Source organism: Nomascus leucogenys, unplaced genomic scaffold, assembly GCF_006542625.1.
Source record: "Nomascus leucogenys isolate Asia unplaced genomic scaffold, Asia_NLE_v1 Super-Scaffold_258, whole genome shotgun sequence".
NCBI classification, from domain to species: Eukaryota; Metazoa; Chordata; class Mammalia; order Primates; family Hylobatidae; genus Nomascus; species Nomascus leucogenys.
Genome location: NW_022095769.1, coordinates 5,123,644 through 5,141,622, shown reverse-complemented (window position 1 = coordinate 5,141,622; position 17,979 = coordinate 5,123,644). Strand labels below are relative to the sequence as shown.

The 17,979-nt window shown below is 45.3% G+C and overlaps 1 protein-coding gene across 5 annotated transcripts in view; it reads left to right on the top strand.

Annotated features, from left to right (window-relative positions):
• Positions 1-17,979, top strand: part of ACACA (acetyl-CoA carboxylase alpha) — a 337,027-nt gene that overhangs the window by 115,882 nt on the left and 203,166 nt on the right. Inside the window, exons 1-2 of one of the 5 annotated variants that reach the window (XM_030808068.1) lie at positions 397-416; positions 2,387-2,521. The exons of 3 other annotated variants lie outside the window; for them this stretch is intronic. In XM_030808068.1, coding sequence (XP_030663928.1) covers positions 2,469-2,521 — 53 coding nt within the window. In that variant the 5' untranslated portion in view covers positions 397-416; positions 2,387-2,468. Of the gene's footprint in view, positions 1-346; positions 417-2,386; positions 2,522-17,979 lie in introns of those variants that run through there. One more of the 5 variants, XM_030808069.1, reaches the window with a different exon arrangement.

Genomic DNA, 17,979 nt, shown 5'->3' with positions numbered 1-17,979 from the left:
AAGGACCTAGAATAGCCAAAACACTTTTGAAAAGGGAATGTGTAGTTGGAGGTCTTCATACTACCTGATTTCAAAACCTACTAAAAGTCACAGTTATCAAGACCATGTGGCATTGCTTCAAGGCTAGGCATATAGGTCAATGGATCAGAATTTAGAGTCCACAAAGAAACCTTTAAATATATGGTCACTTGATTTTTTGACAGAGACACATCCTTGATTGAAGATTTCTCTGCTTGTAAAAGCCCCAATGTAAAACAGTCTCTCACAGTGTGTGTGCTGCAGTATAACTCAGACTGCGTTGCAGTCAAGCTAGTGAATGCATCACTGTCTGCCGGGTAAACTGCTACGTCATCCTTGGTGTTTGGCATGTTACAATGCTGGGATCAGTGTGGGCTTCTAGTTGGATTTTGTGCCAGGTATGTGTCTACATTGGACACTGTTCATGGTAGACTAAAAGGGGGATGCTTTAAATTTGGAGAAATGAATGTGGCTTTTTATTTCTTGTATTCTAATATTAAAGAAAGATTGTGAGCAGCAGTGTCCATAAAAGATCTACATAGATCTCTAGCTTTGCTTTTGGACCTGGGTATGCTGTGTTAGTGTTTGGTTGTCGTAGAAAGATCCCTTTGGTGAAAGGAAGCGTAAACTCGATTATTGAGTGTGCCTCTTTAGTATATTTTTCTGATACAGTCGAGTGCAAAATAGTCTGTCTTATTTTTACACTTAGTGCTTTATTTGCATTTTTGAATGGTGAACTGGTATAACAAGTTTGTTTTGTAGACACTTAGGTGTGTGTAAAATTGAGCAGCTTCTCATCTGTGGCCACTGAACTGTCCTGAACAAAGGCTGCAGTGCTCTATTTTTGAGACAGGTTATTCTGAAGAGACATAAAGATAGAAGGGCTCCTCTGTGTCAGCTTGGTTCTTTAAAGGGAAAGTAAACTTGACTAACTTAATGGGCATTGACACATTGTGGAAGGGATGATGCAAAGTGCAGACCAGAGAACAACCAGGACTTCCATTTTTTATTATAGCTGGTTGTCATGTTGGGTGGCCTGATTGAGTTGCTTTCAAATTTGGGCAACTTGAGTCTTTACAACTTAAGTTGCCCGAATGTCCTTCAGATCAATGTTTATTTGTTGTAATCATGTATCTTTTATCTGATTATTTAACTTCTATCTATGCTCCAGGTCATTTGTGTACTTCTGTGTTCGAAGGTTTTTCTGGAAGCTTAATATATTCTCAGCGTGGTTGGCATCAGATTGTTAACTATTTCTATCCAGCATTTTGATGGGAATAAATTTTTTATGGTTCATGATTCAGGTTAGATTTGGTGTACAGGCCTGAGGACTTGCCTCAGGAAGTTGTCATTCTATAGATTCTAAGCCTTTAGGGTCTTTTGCCGTTGATTTTTCTCCTAATACACAGAATATCATGAGCATCTACTTAAGTAAAAGCTAAAAACAGGAAGATATTACAGTATAACATTCAGCTAGTGTTTATTTCTTTAAGAGATCCGTCTGTGGCAAATTTGCTTTCATAGTAATATATGTGTCTCAGTAAGTAGTTTTTCTAGGCAGGATTTTTCTTCCCTGCTTAAGGGGGTTAGACCTCCAAAATATTTGTCAGAGTCTCTTTTCCTTTTAAGAGTTTAACCCACAATCTTTTCTGTATCCCTTTTGTACCAGCTCCATTCTTATTCTCAAGCTTTGGTGCATAAAACCTTAGTTTAGGTGTCTATATGTACCACTACTTTGGTCTGAAAATTAGAATTGTGGCTCACACTTGATTCTAAGTTCCCTAGTAGTGCGTGGCGTGTTTCCTTTCTACGTGCTGTCTTTCCCACCTGACCTGCTTTTCCCCACCGTGCAGTCTGATAATTGGTATTATTTGTTTTGATTGGCTCTCAGAAATTACCTCTTTAGACCAAGCTGTGCTCCTCCCTCTGGATTTCATGAGCCCATTATTTTTTTGGCTTAATTGTCCTTGTAAATTTTGTCTTTTTGTCCTGGGCTTTCCCTGTCATGTGCTCCTGGCAGCCAGGAGAGGCAGTGGAGCTTTTCTCCGTTGACTGTCAGAAGAAAGTGACTGTTGTTGAAAATGTTTGCTGCAACTAGAGGAGAGCTGCTAAGATCTACTTTCTAGTTACACAAGCTTTTATATTTCTCCCTGGCTCCTCTCAGTTCCCTTGGGAAATCAACTAATTCTGTGTGTAGGCTAACCGTGTGGAGGAGAGAAGATGCAAAAAGGAAGAGAAAGGTGGGGAAGGAAGGAAATTGGGAACAATTAGACAAAAAGACTATGGTTTGAGGCCATCAGGAGTATTCTAGTCTGAATGAAGCCAGGCAGAAGGCACAGTATCTCTTGTCCTCCTGGGTTTTAAGCAGCTGCAACAGAAGGAGGAACTGCGGCTTGTGTTTACAAGGCCAAAATCTGAAGAAAAAGCTTCCATTCTTTTCCCATCTTGATATGGAGGGTTCTCCAGAGGAAAATAAGGAAATGAGATATTACATGCTTCAAAGGTAAGTGTTAGGCTACCACATTTGGGTAATATATATATCTTTAAAAAGAACGGTAAGGTACTGACAGCTAAGCCCTGAAATTTATTTGATCATTTTTTTTCTATCTTTAAAAAATGAAGGCTATTTTTTTAAGAAAATGAATAAAAATGGGCATATTGGCTCCTGAATTTCTAAACCTTTATTTTACATTGGGAATTTGAATAAAAGATCCCTGAGCCCATGTGTGATATTATAGCTACGTTGAAAACAAGCACCCCATGCAGACCCTGCTGTGCTATTATTGCCTGAAGGGAGCCTCAGATGTATCAAATTTACTCCCTGGATTTGGCTAGTATTTCCAGTGAAGTCTCTTCAACTGCTGTAAAGGAAAGATATTGTATAGTTTTGCAGAAAACTTTTTTAGAATGTGTGTCTGGGGCTAGGAAAGGTGCCTGCTGTGATTGTGACATGTAGTCAGAGTTGTTCAGGATGCCGAACTCCTTCACTTTGGGACCTTTCTTACTGCCATTAGAACTCAGGCTGAGGAGGAAATGAGTCAGGCCTTCTTGGGCCCTCTTCAGGCCTCTTGCAGGTCTGCACCTCCCTGCAGAGAATTGACATAAAAGACTTGAATGATTTGCTTGTGCAGTGGTGCAGTCATAGCTCACAGTAGCCTTGAACTCCTGGGCTCAAGTGATCCTCCCACCTCAGCCTCCTGGGTAGCTGGGACTACAGGCATGCACCATCAGGCCTGGCTAATTTTTTTTTCTTTTTAAGTTTTTTTGTAGAGATGGGGTCTCACTGTGTTGCCCAGGCTAGTCTCAAACTCCTATACTCAAGCAATTCTCCCACTTTGGCCTCCAGCAGTTGGTATTACAGGCCACTGTGCCTGGCATCCCTCCATTATCTTTTTTGTTTGCTTGTTTTTATAATGTAGAGTTTTTATTTTGAAGAAAATTACTGAAAGTTAAACTAAGGCAAAGACAGGAAATAAACAAAAAACACTGAGTTGGCAAAATCTGTCTTTAGATCATCCTTTTCCATTCCTTTTTCCCCCCCAACTGCCTCTGTAATTGCCCCTTTTTCTTTTTTACCACTTCTTCCACCCTTTGAGGGGATAACTAAGCAAAACTTCCACTGAGAGGCAAAGAGGTATAAAAGTAACTACAATATAGCTGGGTGCAGTGGCATGAGCCTGTAGTACCAGCTACTCTGGAGGCTGAGGCCAGAGAATTGCTTGAGCCCAGAAGTTTGAGGTTGCAGGGAGATATATTCCTGCCACTGCACTGCAGCCTGGTCAACAGTGAGAACCCATCTCTAAAAATTTTTTTTTCAAAGTAACTGAAATATATTATATATAATCTATGTTTGTGTATATATATATAAAAAATACAGTATCAAAATTTTTTATGTATATACTTGTATAAATATATATTTCAAAAATGTATATATAGGCTGGACATGGTGGTGGCTTATGCCTGTAATCCCAGTACTTTGCGAGGCCAAGGTGGGTGGATCATCTGAGGTCACGAGTACGAGACCAGCCTGGCCAACATGGTGAAACCCCGTCTCTACTAAAAATACAAAAATTAGCTGGGCGTGGTGGCAGGCACCTGTAGTCTCATCTACTTGGGAGGCCGAGGCAGGAGAATTGCTTGATCGATCGAACCCAGGAGGCAGAATTTGCAGTGAGCAGAGATCATGCCATCACACTTTGGGTGATAAGAGCGAAACTCCGTCTCAAAAAAAAAAAAAAATGTATATATATATATACGTACACACACACATATATATACATATATATAGGTACACACACGCATGTGTGTGAAAAATGTTTCACTTTTGTCGCCCAGGCTGGAGTGTGATGGCGCGATCTTGGCTCACCACAACCTCTGCCTCCCGGGTTCAAGCGATTCCCCTGCCTCAGCCTCCCAAGTAGCTGGGGTTACAGGCATGCACCACCATGCCCCGCTAATTTTGTATTTTTAGTAGAGATGGGGTTTCTCCATGTTGGTCAGACTGGTCTCGAACTCCCGACCTCAGGTGATATGCCCGCCTCGGCCTCTCAAAGTGCTGGGATTACAGGCGTGAGCCACCGTGCCCGGCCTTAAATGTGTTTTATATATAACATAGTTTTTATATAAAAACCTCATGCCTATACATATAGAAATAAAATGTGCATATATATCTCTATAAGTATATATTAATATATAGTGTCTGAATGTGTCTTTGCCAAAATTTATATGTTGAGGCTGGGCGCGGTGGCTCATGTCTGTAACCTCAGCACTTTGGGAGGCCGAGGCGGGCAGATACCTGAGGCCAGGAGTTCGAGACCAGCCTGGGCAACATGGCGAAACTCCATCTCTACTAAAAATACAAAAATTAGCCGGGTAGGATAATTTTTATAAAGATAAAAATTTTTATTTTTAAAAAGATAAAAATAAAGATGGTAGGATCCTGTAATCCCAGCTACTCAGGTGGTTGAGGCACAAGAATTGCTTGAAACTGGGACATGGAGGTTGCAGTGACCTGACATTGTGCTACTGCACTTCAGCCTGGACTACAGAGCGAGACTCTGCCTCACACACACAAAAAATGTATATGTTGAAATCTAATTACCACTATGTCAAGAAGTGGGGCCTTTGGGAGTTGAGTAGATCATGGGGCAGAGCCCTCATGAATGGGATTAGTGCCCTTATAAAATAGGCTCCAGGCCAGGCGCAGTGGCTCACGCCTGTAATCCCAGCACTTTGGGAGGCTGAGGCAGGCGGATCACGAGGTCAGGAGATCGAGACTATCCTGGCTAACATCGTGAAACTCCGTCTCTACTAAAAATACAAAAAATTAGCCGGGCGTGGTGGCGGGCGCATGTAGTCCCAGCTACTCTAGAGGCTGAGGGAGGAGAATGGTGTGAACCCAGGAGGCGGAGCTTGCAGTGAGCTGAGATCGCACCACTGCACTCCAGACTGGAAGAGAGAGCGAGACTCTGTCTCAAAAAAAAAAAAAAAAAAAAAATAGGCTCCAAATATCTGCCTTTCCCCTTCCACTCTGTGAGGACACAATGAGAATCATGCAAGCGAGTAGGACCTGGAGGCAGGGAACCCAAGAACTTCCTAGAACTAAATCAAATGGAAACAAACACTTCAGTTATGACAGGAAACATCCTCTTCCTTTACTTAGGATATACACTGAATAAATGACTTTGTAACTTTACTTCATTGTCTTTATTTACACAGGATGTACACCAAGTAACAATGGAAATCTCTAGAGGATATTTAAACCCCAGAAAATTCTGTAACCAGACCCTTGCGCGGCTTGCTTGAGCTAGCTCCCAACCTGTAGAGTGTGCTTCATTTTCTTTTTTTGTTGTTGTTCTAATTTTTTGATTTTTTGAAACGGAGTCTCGCTCTTTAGCCCAGGCTGGAGTGCAGTGGTGCGATCTTGGCTCATTGAGACCTTTGCCTCCCGGGTTCAAGCAATTCTCATGCCTCAGCCTCCCGAGTAGCTGGGACTACAGGCGCCTGCCACCACGCCCGGCTAAGCTAATTTTTTTGTATTTTTTAGTAGAGATGGGGTTTCACTGTGTTAGCCAGGATGGTCTTGATCTCCTGACCTCGTGATCCGCCCGCCTCAGCCTCCCAATGTGTTGGGATTACAGGTGTGAGCCACTGTGCCCGGCCTAATTTTTGTATTTTTAGTAGAGACAACGTTTCAACATGTTGGCTAGGCTGGTCTCGAACTCCTGACCTCGTGTTATCCCCCCACATCTACCTCCCAAAGTGCTGGAATTACAGACGTGAGCCACTGTGCCTGGCCGTGCGCTTTCATTTTCAGTTAAGTCTCTGCTTTTGTTGCTTTATTCTTTCCCTGCTTTGTTTGTGTTTTGTTCAATTCTTTGTTCAAAACACCAAGAACTTGTACACCCTCCACTGGTAACGTATTTTGGCAAGCCAGCCAGGAGGTCATCTCAAAGTTTGGGGTTTATTTTTCTCGTTTGTTTTTCCTGCACCATTTAGGGGAATCTCAGTCTCTCTCTCTCTTTTCCTTTCCAACTTGGGACCGTTGGTGGGCAGCACCTAAACACAGAGGCAACTTCAGGTTTCTGGCCAGGGCCACTCTGAAGGACTCCTTTCTATCTTTTCCAGCTGTGGTCCCTGATCCCTAGGTGTGGCACAGCTTGGGGTGAGCTGGCATTTGTTTCAGCGACTTAAACCTTGTTTTCTCATGCTAAATTCTTCCCTTCCCCTACTCTACTGGCTAAGGACAAAAGAAACCCACCCACCCTCCAGTTCCTATCATTACAGTTCATGGCTATCACTCTAGTGGAACAGGAAGCATGGGGAAGTGTGGCCTTATCAAATTATAAGGATGCCAGAAGTCCAGGCCTTCATCCAGGGACAGAAGGAAACCTCATCGTAGGCCATCGCCTCTGAAGGGAAAACATGCTAAGCAGCACCAGTGCCCACCTAAGGTCAGAGATGTCTGACACTCTAAGACTGGACCCCAAAGGGGGATGGCCCAGGGATCCTCCAGACCTCAACTTCTCTAAAGGGGACACCCTAGGCAGAGTTCTGAGGTCTAGTATTAAGCCCTCCTTAGAATTTTCTCTTGCAGTTGTAATACTGTTTGGCTCCAATATTGTTTGGAATCTGGAGCTTGCTGTTGAATGGGAAAGTGGGGTGGAGTTGCATATGTCAAACTATGCTTTATCTGAAATTTTGGTTCACAGCCTTCATTGGATTATCTATTGGGGCAAACAAAGTAAAACCCCCCAAGCTTGTATTGCTATCTCATGCCTTAAGATTCCAAGTTAAAAGTGATTGAATCTTCATTTGTGTGCATCTATACATGTCTACGTGTGTTTACTTGTATGCACACTTATTGTTACATGTCGTGTCTACCAAATTGGCTTATGAATAAAAGAGCACTTAAAAATTAAGTAAATAAGTCTAAGCAATTTTCAAGTTCATGTGACTTAAGTATAACTTTACTAAACAAGCTGGCTTTAAAGTTATTAGTAAAATAAAACTAGAAATGCCTTCAGAATTGTCAGAATACATTTTTTGTCTGGATTTTATATTTGTCTTTGCTAAATATTTTGAGATGTCAATGTTTGGCATAGAAGGTTATAAAACTACTAACTTAGCCCAAACAAAATGATCTTGGTTTGTGTGCCTTTTTTTTTTTCAACAAATGAGAGTAACTTAATGTTGTTAGCTAAGTCTTCTGAGTTACTGGCAAAAAAAAAAATACCAATGTATTTACCTTTAAGGCTGTTACTTAGGTTTAGGTGAGCAGCTTATGTTCACTGGCTATTAAAAACATGGTTAGCAAGGAAATAACTAACTTTAAATGATAGTGTCTGATATCTCCGTTTATAGAAGTTATCTAAATAAACTGTTAAACATGAAAGAATTGAGTACAGTGAATGGGATAAATGTTTTAGGTAATCTTTTTGCGTAAATTAAAATCTTGGCCAGGCGGGGTGGCTCATGCCTATAATCCCAGCACTTTGGAAGGCCAAGGAGGGTGGATCACCTGAGATCAGGAGTTCGAGACCAGCCTGGCCAGTGTGGCGAAACCCCATCCCTACTGAAAATACAAAAATTAGCTGGGCATAGTGGTGTGTGCCTGTAATCCCAGTTACTCGGGGGCTGAGGCTGGAGAATTGCTTGAATCTGGGAAGAGGAGGTTACAGTGAGTTGAGATTACACCACTGCACTCCAGCCTGGGGGACAGAGCAAGACTGTCTCAAAAAAAAAAAAAAAAAAAAAAAAATCCTAAAATTATTTTTGATGCTCATTGAATATCTGGGTCAGTTCCAATTAAGAAAAGGTTGTGACATGGGGAAATATGTTTCTAAAAATTGTGGAATTGTTCTTATCTATAATGCTTTTATCTCTGATGGTTCAGGATTCTTGCTTTTTCGGGTTTCACTAAAGTTTTAGGTTACTAAGGATAAGAATTCTAGTTAACACATGATTCTGTATACAAAATGTGCCAGAAAGTGTGTGATTAGTGAGAAAAAATAATAATTTTGTCTAATTCAGAAGTTATCTAAAAGTTAGTTCAATTATACAGATTTGAAAGGTTATTTATGAAACAATGTAGTAAGGAACCGGTAAGGAGGGGAGAAAGACATGGAAAAGTTTAGATAATAAAATATTTCTTAAAACCTGATAGAGAACTGGAGAAATTTGGCTAATTAACATTTTTATAGTTAAAGTTCTTAGTCTTGATTAAAGTAAAAATAAGTATTGTAAAAAAATGTTGGCAGTTTGCCAATTTTTTTAAATATCTAGTTAATCATAAAGCTGGATTTAGTGTGGAGCCAAATTTCACATATGTGCTTGCATTGCTTCACACTTTGTTTCCTGTTTTGTATGGATAGTGCCGGCACTGGAGTACTTATTGGTCATTTGCCTAGAGTCAATTTCTTTTTTTTTGAGACCAAGTCTTGCTCTGTCGCCCAGGCTGGAGTGCAGTGGTACGATCTCAGCTCACTGCAACCTCTGCCTCCCAGATTCAAGCGATTCTCCTGTCTCAGCTTCCCGAGTAGCTGGGACTACAGGCACACCACCATGCCCAGCTAATTTTTGTATTTTTTTTTTTTTTTAGTAGAGATGTGGTTTTGCCATGTTGGCAAGGCTGGCCTTGAATTCCTGGCTTCAAGCCATCCGCCCACCTTGGCCTCCCAAGGTGCTGAGATTACAGGTGTAAGCCACCACACCTGGCCTTTCTTATACTCTTTATCCTTTTTTATTCTCTTCTTTTCATTTTGAAATCTTCCAGGATGATGCACAGAAAAATGCTTATGTTTAAAGTCTGATCTTTCTTTTAACTTGCTTAAGTTAAAGAATGCCTTTTTTTGTTAACTTCTGGCTTTCGCTTGAGAGGACTTTATATACTTTGCCCTGTTCAGAAAGTTCCAAGGGGAATCAAAGCTTGTTTTTCTCAAGATGCTTTGAGAATTTCATAGCAGCATAATGGCAGCAAGGGTAAACCTTGAAAGACTATCATTACAAAGTCTGTTTAATGCTTTTTAAGTAGTAAGTTTAGTGTTTGCCCCTTATTGCTTTACTTAGCAAGTTGAAACTATATTCACAAAACAAAATCATACGAATTTACATGATGTTATACAGTTATACAGAGCTTTACAAATGCTCGTATCACCCTCTTTAAAATTACCTATTATCCCTTAGGCCATTGAACAGGTAATACATTTCTGCAAGGGTAGTTCAACTTTGCTTATTAGATGCATAAGCACATTTTTCATTGAATATATGAAATTCATACTACGTTTTGTGCAACATTAAAAAATTACTTCTTAGAGCAGTCACATTAACATTCTAGTATCTTCACATTTTTACAGTTTCAATGAAAAAAAAATTTCTCCTAAAAGGCATTGCCTTTTACTCTTGCCCTTTCCTTCATGTTTCATTTTATCTTAATTTTTTGATAACTTTAAGACTACATTTATTTAGTATATGTTGTCTCAGATTAGTATAATCGTATCAGTCATTTATTTAATAACATCATCAGGCGTTCTTTCAGTTCTTGAGAGAATTGAGATTTGTAATGGTTAATATGACCGGCATATATTTGGGGCTTATATGTAAACATTGGAAGACATGGGCAGCAAAGATCTAAGAAATTTGTTCTCCAAAAACTGTTTTAAAGAAACATCACCTGGTATTTGCTCTAAAGTAAGCTCGTCCAAACCACTGCCCATGGACTGCATGTAGCCCAGGACAGCTTTGGATGAGGCCCAACACAAATTCGTAAACTTGCTTAAAATATTACGAGATTTTTGACCAGGTGTGGTGGCTCATGCCTGTAATCCCAGCACTTTGGGAGGCCGAGGCGGGTGGATCACCTGAGGTTGGGAGCTCGAGACCAGCCTGACCAACACAGAGAAACCCCATCTCTACTAAAAACACAAAATTAGCCGGGCATGGTGGCGCATGCCTGTAATCCCAGCTACTCGGGAAGGCTGAGGCAGGAGAACCGCTTGAACCCAGGAGGGCGGAGGTTGCGGTGAGCCGAGATCGCACCATTGTACTCCAGCCTGGGCAACAAGAGCAAAACTCCATCTCAAAACAAAAACAAAAACAAATATGAGATGTGTGTGTGTGTGTGTGTGTGTATGTGTTTCTCATCAGCTATCATTAGTGTTAGTGTGTTTCTTTTTTTTTTTTTTTTTTAAGACGGAGTCTTGCTCTGTTGCCAGGCTGGAGTGTAGTGGCGTGATCTCGGCTCACTGCAACCTCCGCCTCCCGGGTTCAAGCGGTTCTCCTGCCTCCGCTTCCCAAGTAGCTGGGACTACAGGCACACACCACCACGCCCGGCTAATTTTTTGTATTTTTAGTAGAGATGGGGTTTCACCATGTTGGCCAGGATGGCCTTGATCTCTTGACCTCGTGGTCCACCTACCTCAGTTTCCCAAAGTGCTGGAATTCAGGCACAAGCCACTGTGCCCGCCAGTGTTAGCGTATTTTATATGTGGCCCAAGACAATTCTTCTTCTTCCAATGTGGCCCAGGGAAGCCAAAAGATTGGATACCCCTGCTCTAAAAACATAATTCTTTACATGGATATACAGTGAATAATTAACTGTGACTATATTCAGTGCAGGTTAACTTAAGGCAGTATTGTAGGATATCAAGTTCAAGGAGTTAGAGTCAGAAAGGTTGGATTCAGATGTGTTTTGTTACGTCTGGCTGTGTGAATGATCATGGGCAAGTTACCTAATCCCGCTGAGCCTCACTTGTAAAATGGTGCTCAAACATCATAGCATTATTGTGAGGATTAATACACCAATACATGTAAAGAGCTTAGCATAGTGTCTGTCCCATAGCGAGTACTCAGAAATAGTGTTACTTTGTGTAGTTGTCAATAATTAATAAATAATAATCACCATTCAAAAATGTTTGAGCAGGCTAGGTGTGGTGGCTCCCACTTGTAATCCCAGCATTTTGGAAGGCTGAGGTGGGCAGATAACTTGAGACCAGGAATCTGAGACCAGCCTGGCCAACATGGTGAAACCCCGTCCGTGCTAAAAATAGAAAAAATTAGTCGACCGTGGTGGCACATGCCTGTAATTCCAGCTACTTGGGAGGCTGAGGCACAAGAATCACTTGAACCTGGGAGGCGGAGGTTGCAATAAGCCGAGATTGGACCACTGCACTCCAGCCTGGGTGACAGAGTGAGACTGTCTAAAAAAAAAAAAACCCAAAGATGTTTGAGCAGTTTCTGTCTGTGCCAGGTACCCTTTGGTGCTGGAGATACAGCAATAGATAAGAATCTCTGACCTCAAGGGATGAATAAGAGTATCTGACCTCAAGGAACACACACTATTTATCAGGGAAAACAGATGTGTTAAACTCATGTAACAGTCCAGTGTGATTGGGAGGAAAGATGTAAGTGCATGTTCTGGTGTGGCACAGAGGAAGCTCAGTTATCTACCTCCTTAAGGGGTGAAGTTGGAAGGATCAGTATCAGCAAAGGCTCACTGGGAGCACTGACAGTTTAGTTGCATTTTGAAGAATGAATTGGAGTAGTACTGACAAAAATACTATAATGCAGTGGTGAATTCCTGTTGTTGAGAAAGCCAAGTTGTGATAGAGTAGATTATATTTCTGCCGGAGAGCACATGGTATTGGTTAGGTATCTAAATGTATATGGGGTAATGGAAAAATGGAAGTTCCTAAGAAGATCAGTCCTAGTTTGCATTTTGATTGACATTTTTGTATCCTCAGACTTTGAAATACTTGTGGGATATGAAGTGGAGGTGCCCAGAGGGTTGAAGATAATGAGGACAGATGAAGAAATGTTTGATTGTGCCATACTTATAGTTGCCGATTTTCAAGGTGTGGGTACTTCCTTAGCCTTATTCTCTGTGTTGCCTTTCCATACCATTAGTAACAGTTGTTTAAAAGCCAACTTTATTGAGGAATAATTTACAGCCAAATATACCTGTTTTATGTGGACAGTTAAATGATTTTTTTGTTTTTTTTTTTGAGATGGAGTCTAACTCTGTTGCCTAGGCTAGAGTGCAGTGGCGTGATCTCGGCTCACTGCAACCTCTGTCTCCCGGGTTCAAGCGATTTTCCTGCTCAGCCTCCCGAGTAGCTGGGACTACAGGCGCCTGCCACCACGCCCGGCTAATTTTTGTAATTTTAGTAGAGACGGGGTTTCACCATATTGGTCAGGCTGGTCTCGAACTCCTGACCTCAAGTGATCCATCTGCCTCAGCCTCCCAATGTGCTGGGATTACAGGTGGGAGCCACCATGCCTGGCAGTTAAATGAGTATTTTCAAAAGTCAGGTTTGTTGAGGTATAATTTAAGTATAGTAAAGTTTACCCTTTTTTTTTTTTGGTGGAGTGGGGTTGGGATCTCACTCTGTCACCTAGGCTGGAGTGCAGTGGTGTGATCATAGCTTACTGCAGCCTAGTCTTCCTGGCTCAAGTGATTCTCCCACCTCAGACTCCTAAGTAGCTGGGACTATAGGCGTGTGCCACCAAGGCCGGCTAATTTTTTGATTTTTTTTTTCATTTTCTTTTTATTTTTTTTTTGCATACAAAAACAATAAACATTTTCTAAAAATACATACAAACAAAAAGATACGTATCAAACATATTAGGAAGGTTACACATGGGAAGTCGGGGAATAGAAATGGGGGGTGGGAGTTAAAATAAATGAGAGAGGGACTTTATATGGATCAGTGATAATAACTCAATCCTCTATTTGACAAAGAAGAGGGAGAAGGAAGAGGAAGAAAAAGAAAGTGGGATAAAGGATCAGAAAGGGAGGAAAATAGAAAAAATTAGAGTATGACTCCAGGGTAGACCTGTTTTGTTGTCACTGAGTTGGTTGGTTGGTTTGTCTGTTGTATTTTTCATGTTTCGCCATGTTGGCCAGGCTGGTCTCGAACTCCTAGCCCGAAGTGATCAACCCGCCTCGCCCCCCAGAGTGCCGGGACCACAGGCGTGAGCCACCACGTCCAGCCCCCACATTGCTTCTGGCCTCCGTGGTAGACCTCCCAGATGGAGCGGCCGGGCAGAGGCGCTCCTCACTTCTTCCCAGACATGGGGCGGCAGGGCAGAGGCGCTCCTCACTTCTTCCCAGACGATAGGTGGCCGGGCAGAGGCGCTCCTCACTTCTTCCCAGACGATAGGTGGCCGGGCAGAGGCGCCCCTCACTTCCCAGACGATGGGTGGCCGGGCAGAGGCGCTCCTCACTTCCCAGACAATGGGTGGCCGGGCAGAGGCGCTCCTCACTTCCCAGACGGGGCGGCCGGGCAGAGGCGCTCCTCACTTCCCAGACAATGGGTGGCCGGGCAGAGGCGCTCCTCACTTCCCAGACGGGGCGGCCGGGCAGAGGCGCTCCTCACTTCCCAGACGGGGCGGCCGGGCAGAGGCGCTCCTCACTTCCCAGACGGTGGGTGGCCGGGCAGAGGCGCTCCTCACTTCCCAGACGATGGGTGGCCGGGCAGAGGCGCTCCTCACTTCCCAGACGATGGGTGGCCGGGCAGAGGCGCTCCTCACTTCCCAGACGATGGGTGGCCGGGCAGAGGCGCTCCTCACTTCCCAGACGATGGGTGGCCGGGCAGAGGCGCTCCTCACTTCCCAGACGATGGGTGGCCGGGCAGAGGCGCTCCTCACTTCCCAGACGGGGTGGCCAGGCAGAGGCGCTCCTCACTTCCCAGACGGTGGGTGGCCGGGCAGAGGCACTCCTCACTTCCCAGACGGGGCGGCCGGGCAGAGGCGCTCCTCACTTCCCAGACGGGGCGGCCGGGCAGAGGCGCTCCTCACTTCCCAGACGGTGGGTGGCCGGGCAGAGGCGCTCCTCACTTCCCAGACGGTGGGTGGCCGGGCAGAGGCGCTCCTCACCTCCCAGACGGTGGGTGGCCGGGCAGAGGCGCTCCTCACTTCCCAGACGGGGCGGCCGGGCAGAGGCGCTCCTCACTTCCCAGACGGTGGGTGGCCGGGCAGAGGCGCTCCTCACTTCCCAGACGGGGCGGCCGGGCAGAGGCGCTCCTCACTTCCCAGACGATGGGTGGCCGGGCAGAGGCGCTCCTCACTTCCCAGACGGGGCGGCCGGGCAGAGGCGCTCCTCACTTCCCAGACGGTGGGTGGCCAGGCAGAGGCGCTCCTCACTTCCCAGACGGGGCGGCCGGGCAGAGGCGCTCCTCACTTCCCAGACGGGGCGGCCGGGCAGAGGTGCTCCTCACTTCCCAGATGATGGGTGGCCGGGCAGAGGCGCTCCTCACTTCCCAGACGGGGTGGCCGGGCAGAGGCGCTCCTCACTTCCCAGACGATGGGTGGCCGGGCAGAGGCGCTCCTCACTTCCCAGACGGTGGGTGGCCGGGCAGAGGCTCTCCTCACTTCCCAGACGATGGGTGGCCGGGCAGAGGCGCTCCTCACTTCCCAGACGGGGCGGCCGGGCAGAGGCGCTTCTCACTTCCCAGACGGTGGGTGGCCGGGCAGAGGCGCTCCTCACTTCCCAGACGATAGGTGGCCGGGCAGAGGCTCTCCTCACTTCCCAGACGGGGCGGCCGGGCAGAGGCTCTCCTCACTTCCCAGACGGGGCGGCTGGGCAGAGGCGCTCCTCACTTCTTCCCGGACAGGGCGGCCGGGCAGAGACGCTCCTCACTTCTTCCCGGACGGGGCGGCCGGGCAGAGGCGCTCCTCACTTCCTCCCGGATGGGGCGGCCGGGCAGAGGCGCTCCTCACCTCCCAGACGGGGCGGCCGGGCAGAGGCGCTCCTCACCTCCCAGACGATAGGTGGCCGGGCAGAGGCGCTCCTCACTTCCCAGACGATAGGTGGCTGGGCAGAGGCGCTCCTCACTTCCCAGACGATGGGTGGCCGGGCTGAGGCGCTCCTCACTTCCCAGACGATGGGTGGCCGGGCAGAGGCGCTCCTCACTTCCCAGATGGGGCGGCCGGGCAGAGGCGCTCCTCACTTCCCAGACGGTGGGTGGCCGGGCAGAGGCGCTCCTCACTTCCCAGACGGGGCAGCCGGGCAGAGGCGCTCCTCACCTCCCAGACGATGGGTGGCCGGGCAGAGGCGCTCCTCACTTCCCAGGCGATGGGTGGCCGGGCAGAGGCGTTCCTCATTTCCCAGATGGGGAGGCCGGGCAGAGGGGCGGCCGGGCAGAGACGCTCCCCACCTCCCAGACGGGGCGGCGGCCGGGCAGGGGCTGCAATCCCAGCACCCTGGTAGGCCAAGGCAGGCTGCTGGGAGGCGGAGGCTACTGTGAGCCCAGACCACGCCACCGCACTCCAGCCCGGGCAACACCGAGCACCGGGTGAGCGAGACTCCGTCTGCAGTCCCAGCACCTCGGGAGGCTGAGGCGGGCAGAGCACTCGGCGTCAGGAGCTGGCAACCAGCGTGGCCAAGATGGCGAACGCGCGCCTGCAGCCAAAGGAGAAAAAGCAGGCAGCGGTGGTGCACGGCGGCAGTCCCAGGCAGTCCGCGGCGCGGGCAGCAGCTAGCCGAGTAGATTGCAGCCTGGGCCACAGAGAGAAAAGAAAGAAAGAAAGGAAGGAAGGGAGGGAGGGAGGGAGGGAGGGAGGAAGCTAATTTTTTGATTTTTTTGTATAGATGAGCTCTTTCTGTGTTACCCAGGCTGGTCTTGAACTCCTGGGCTCAAGTAATCCTTCTGCCTTGCCCTCCCAAAGTGCTGGGTTTACACGTGTGAACCAATGTACCAGGCCAAGTTCACCTTTTAAAATTATGTAGTTTGATGGTTTTAACACATATATCTACCCGTGTAACCATTACTACAAGATCAAGATATAGAACATTTCCATCATTCCCATACTCTCTTGCGTCGGTTCCTACAGCTCCAGCCCACTGATTCGTGTTCTGCACTGTAGATTAGTTATCCTTGTCATATAAATGGAGTCATATGGTATATACTTTTTTGTGTCTGGTTTCCTTCTCTGAACATGAGGTTTTTGAGATTCATTCGTGTTATTGCCCAGTCTGATACACTGATAATGATCCATGGACTTGGGGCCCAAAAGAAGTAGGTTCATGACAAAGTTAAGGACAGAAAGGTAATTTTTATTTATTTAAAAACATATGCAATAATAAAAAAATTAAAAAGAATGTATGAAAGAAGAATGAAACGATTAAAAAAGTGAAACAAAACATGTACACTGGCACTGTTTTTAGACCTCTGGTGTTTATTATCATTAGATATGTTGCATAGTGTAATTGGAAGAACATTGAAATGACCATGAAACCTGATTTTCTGGTCTATATATGCTACAGACTTCCTTTGTGACCTTAGACAAATCATTCTCCTTCTGGGCCTCTTTTTCTATAAGGTGCCTCTTAACTTTAAAGTTCCACTCCAGATGCAGTATAACTAAATACCTGGATAGAAAAGGATGAAGAAAATTTTAATAGATTGACTAGCTTGAAATGTCAGTCTCTAAGAAGGGTACAGAGCATTTTATATTGAGTGCCAACAGCAGAATGCATAGCCTTTTTTACGGCTATCCATAAGTCTAGTAGGCAAAGTAGCTGCTAGACTCTGAACTGTCCCTTCTTGTTTTTTTTTGTTTTTTTGTGGGTTTTTTTTGTCTTTTTGTTTTTGAGACAGAGTCTCGCTCTGTCGCCCAGGCTGGAGTGCAGTGGCTTGATCTCTGCTCACTGCAACCTCTGCCTCCTGGGTTCAAGTGATTCTCCCACCTCAGCCTCCTGAGTAGCTGGGATTACAGATGTGCACCACCATGCCTGGCTATTTTTTTTTTTTTTTTTTTTTTAGTAGAGACATGGTTTCGCCATGTTGGCCAAGCTGGTCTAGAACTCCTGGCCTCAAGTGATCCGCCTGCCTCGGCCTCCCAAAGTGCTGGGATTACAGGTGTGAGCCACCGTGCCTGGCCTTGTCCCTTCTTGTTATACTCCCGTAGGTGGTGGTTTTGCAAGTTAAGAGCCACACTAAGTCATGTGAAGTGTAGGGAAAATGCCCACTCATTGAGTTTTATGCATAGAGACACTCAGAGAAGAAAGAAAGACTGATCTCATTTATATGTGTATATGTAAAACTATGTATGTGCACAGAAATCTAGATATTTTGCTGCATGTAGGAAGATTTTAATCATACCTTCTTATTTTGAAAAGATACCTTACTGCCCCATCAAGTTTAAATTGTAAGGGAAAGGAAGAAAAGGTGGGAATAGGAAAAGAAAACAACTGTCTATCGAACAGTGTACAAAAGAGCTTATATCCACTATCTTATTTAATCCTCTGAACACTCTTTTGGGGGGTCTATCAGTCAAGGTGCAGTCAAAAGGAAAATAAATTGTACTAGGTGTTATAAACAGAGAACATTCAATAGTGAGAATTGCATAATTGGGTGTTAGAAGAATAAAAGAACAACAACAAAAAAGGCACTCTGAGGTACCCCAGAGTTAATAACTAGAGGAAGTGGCTATCACCCGTAAGTCTGGGAGAACAAAAGGGAG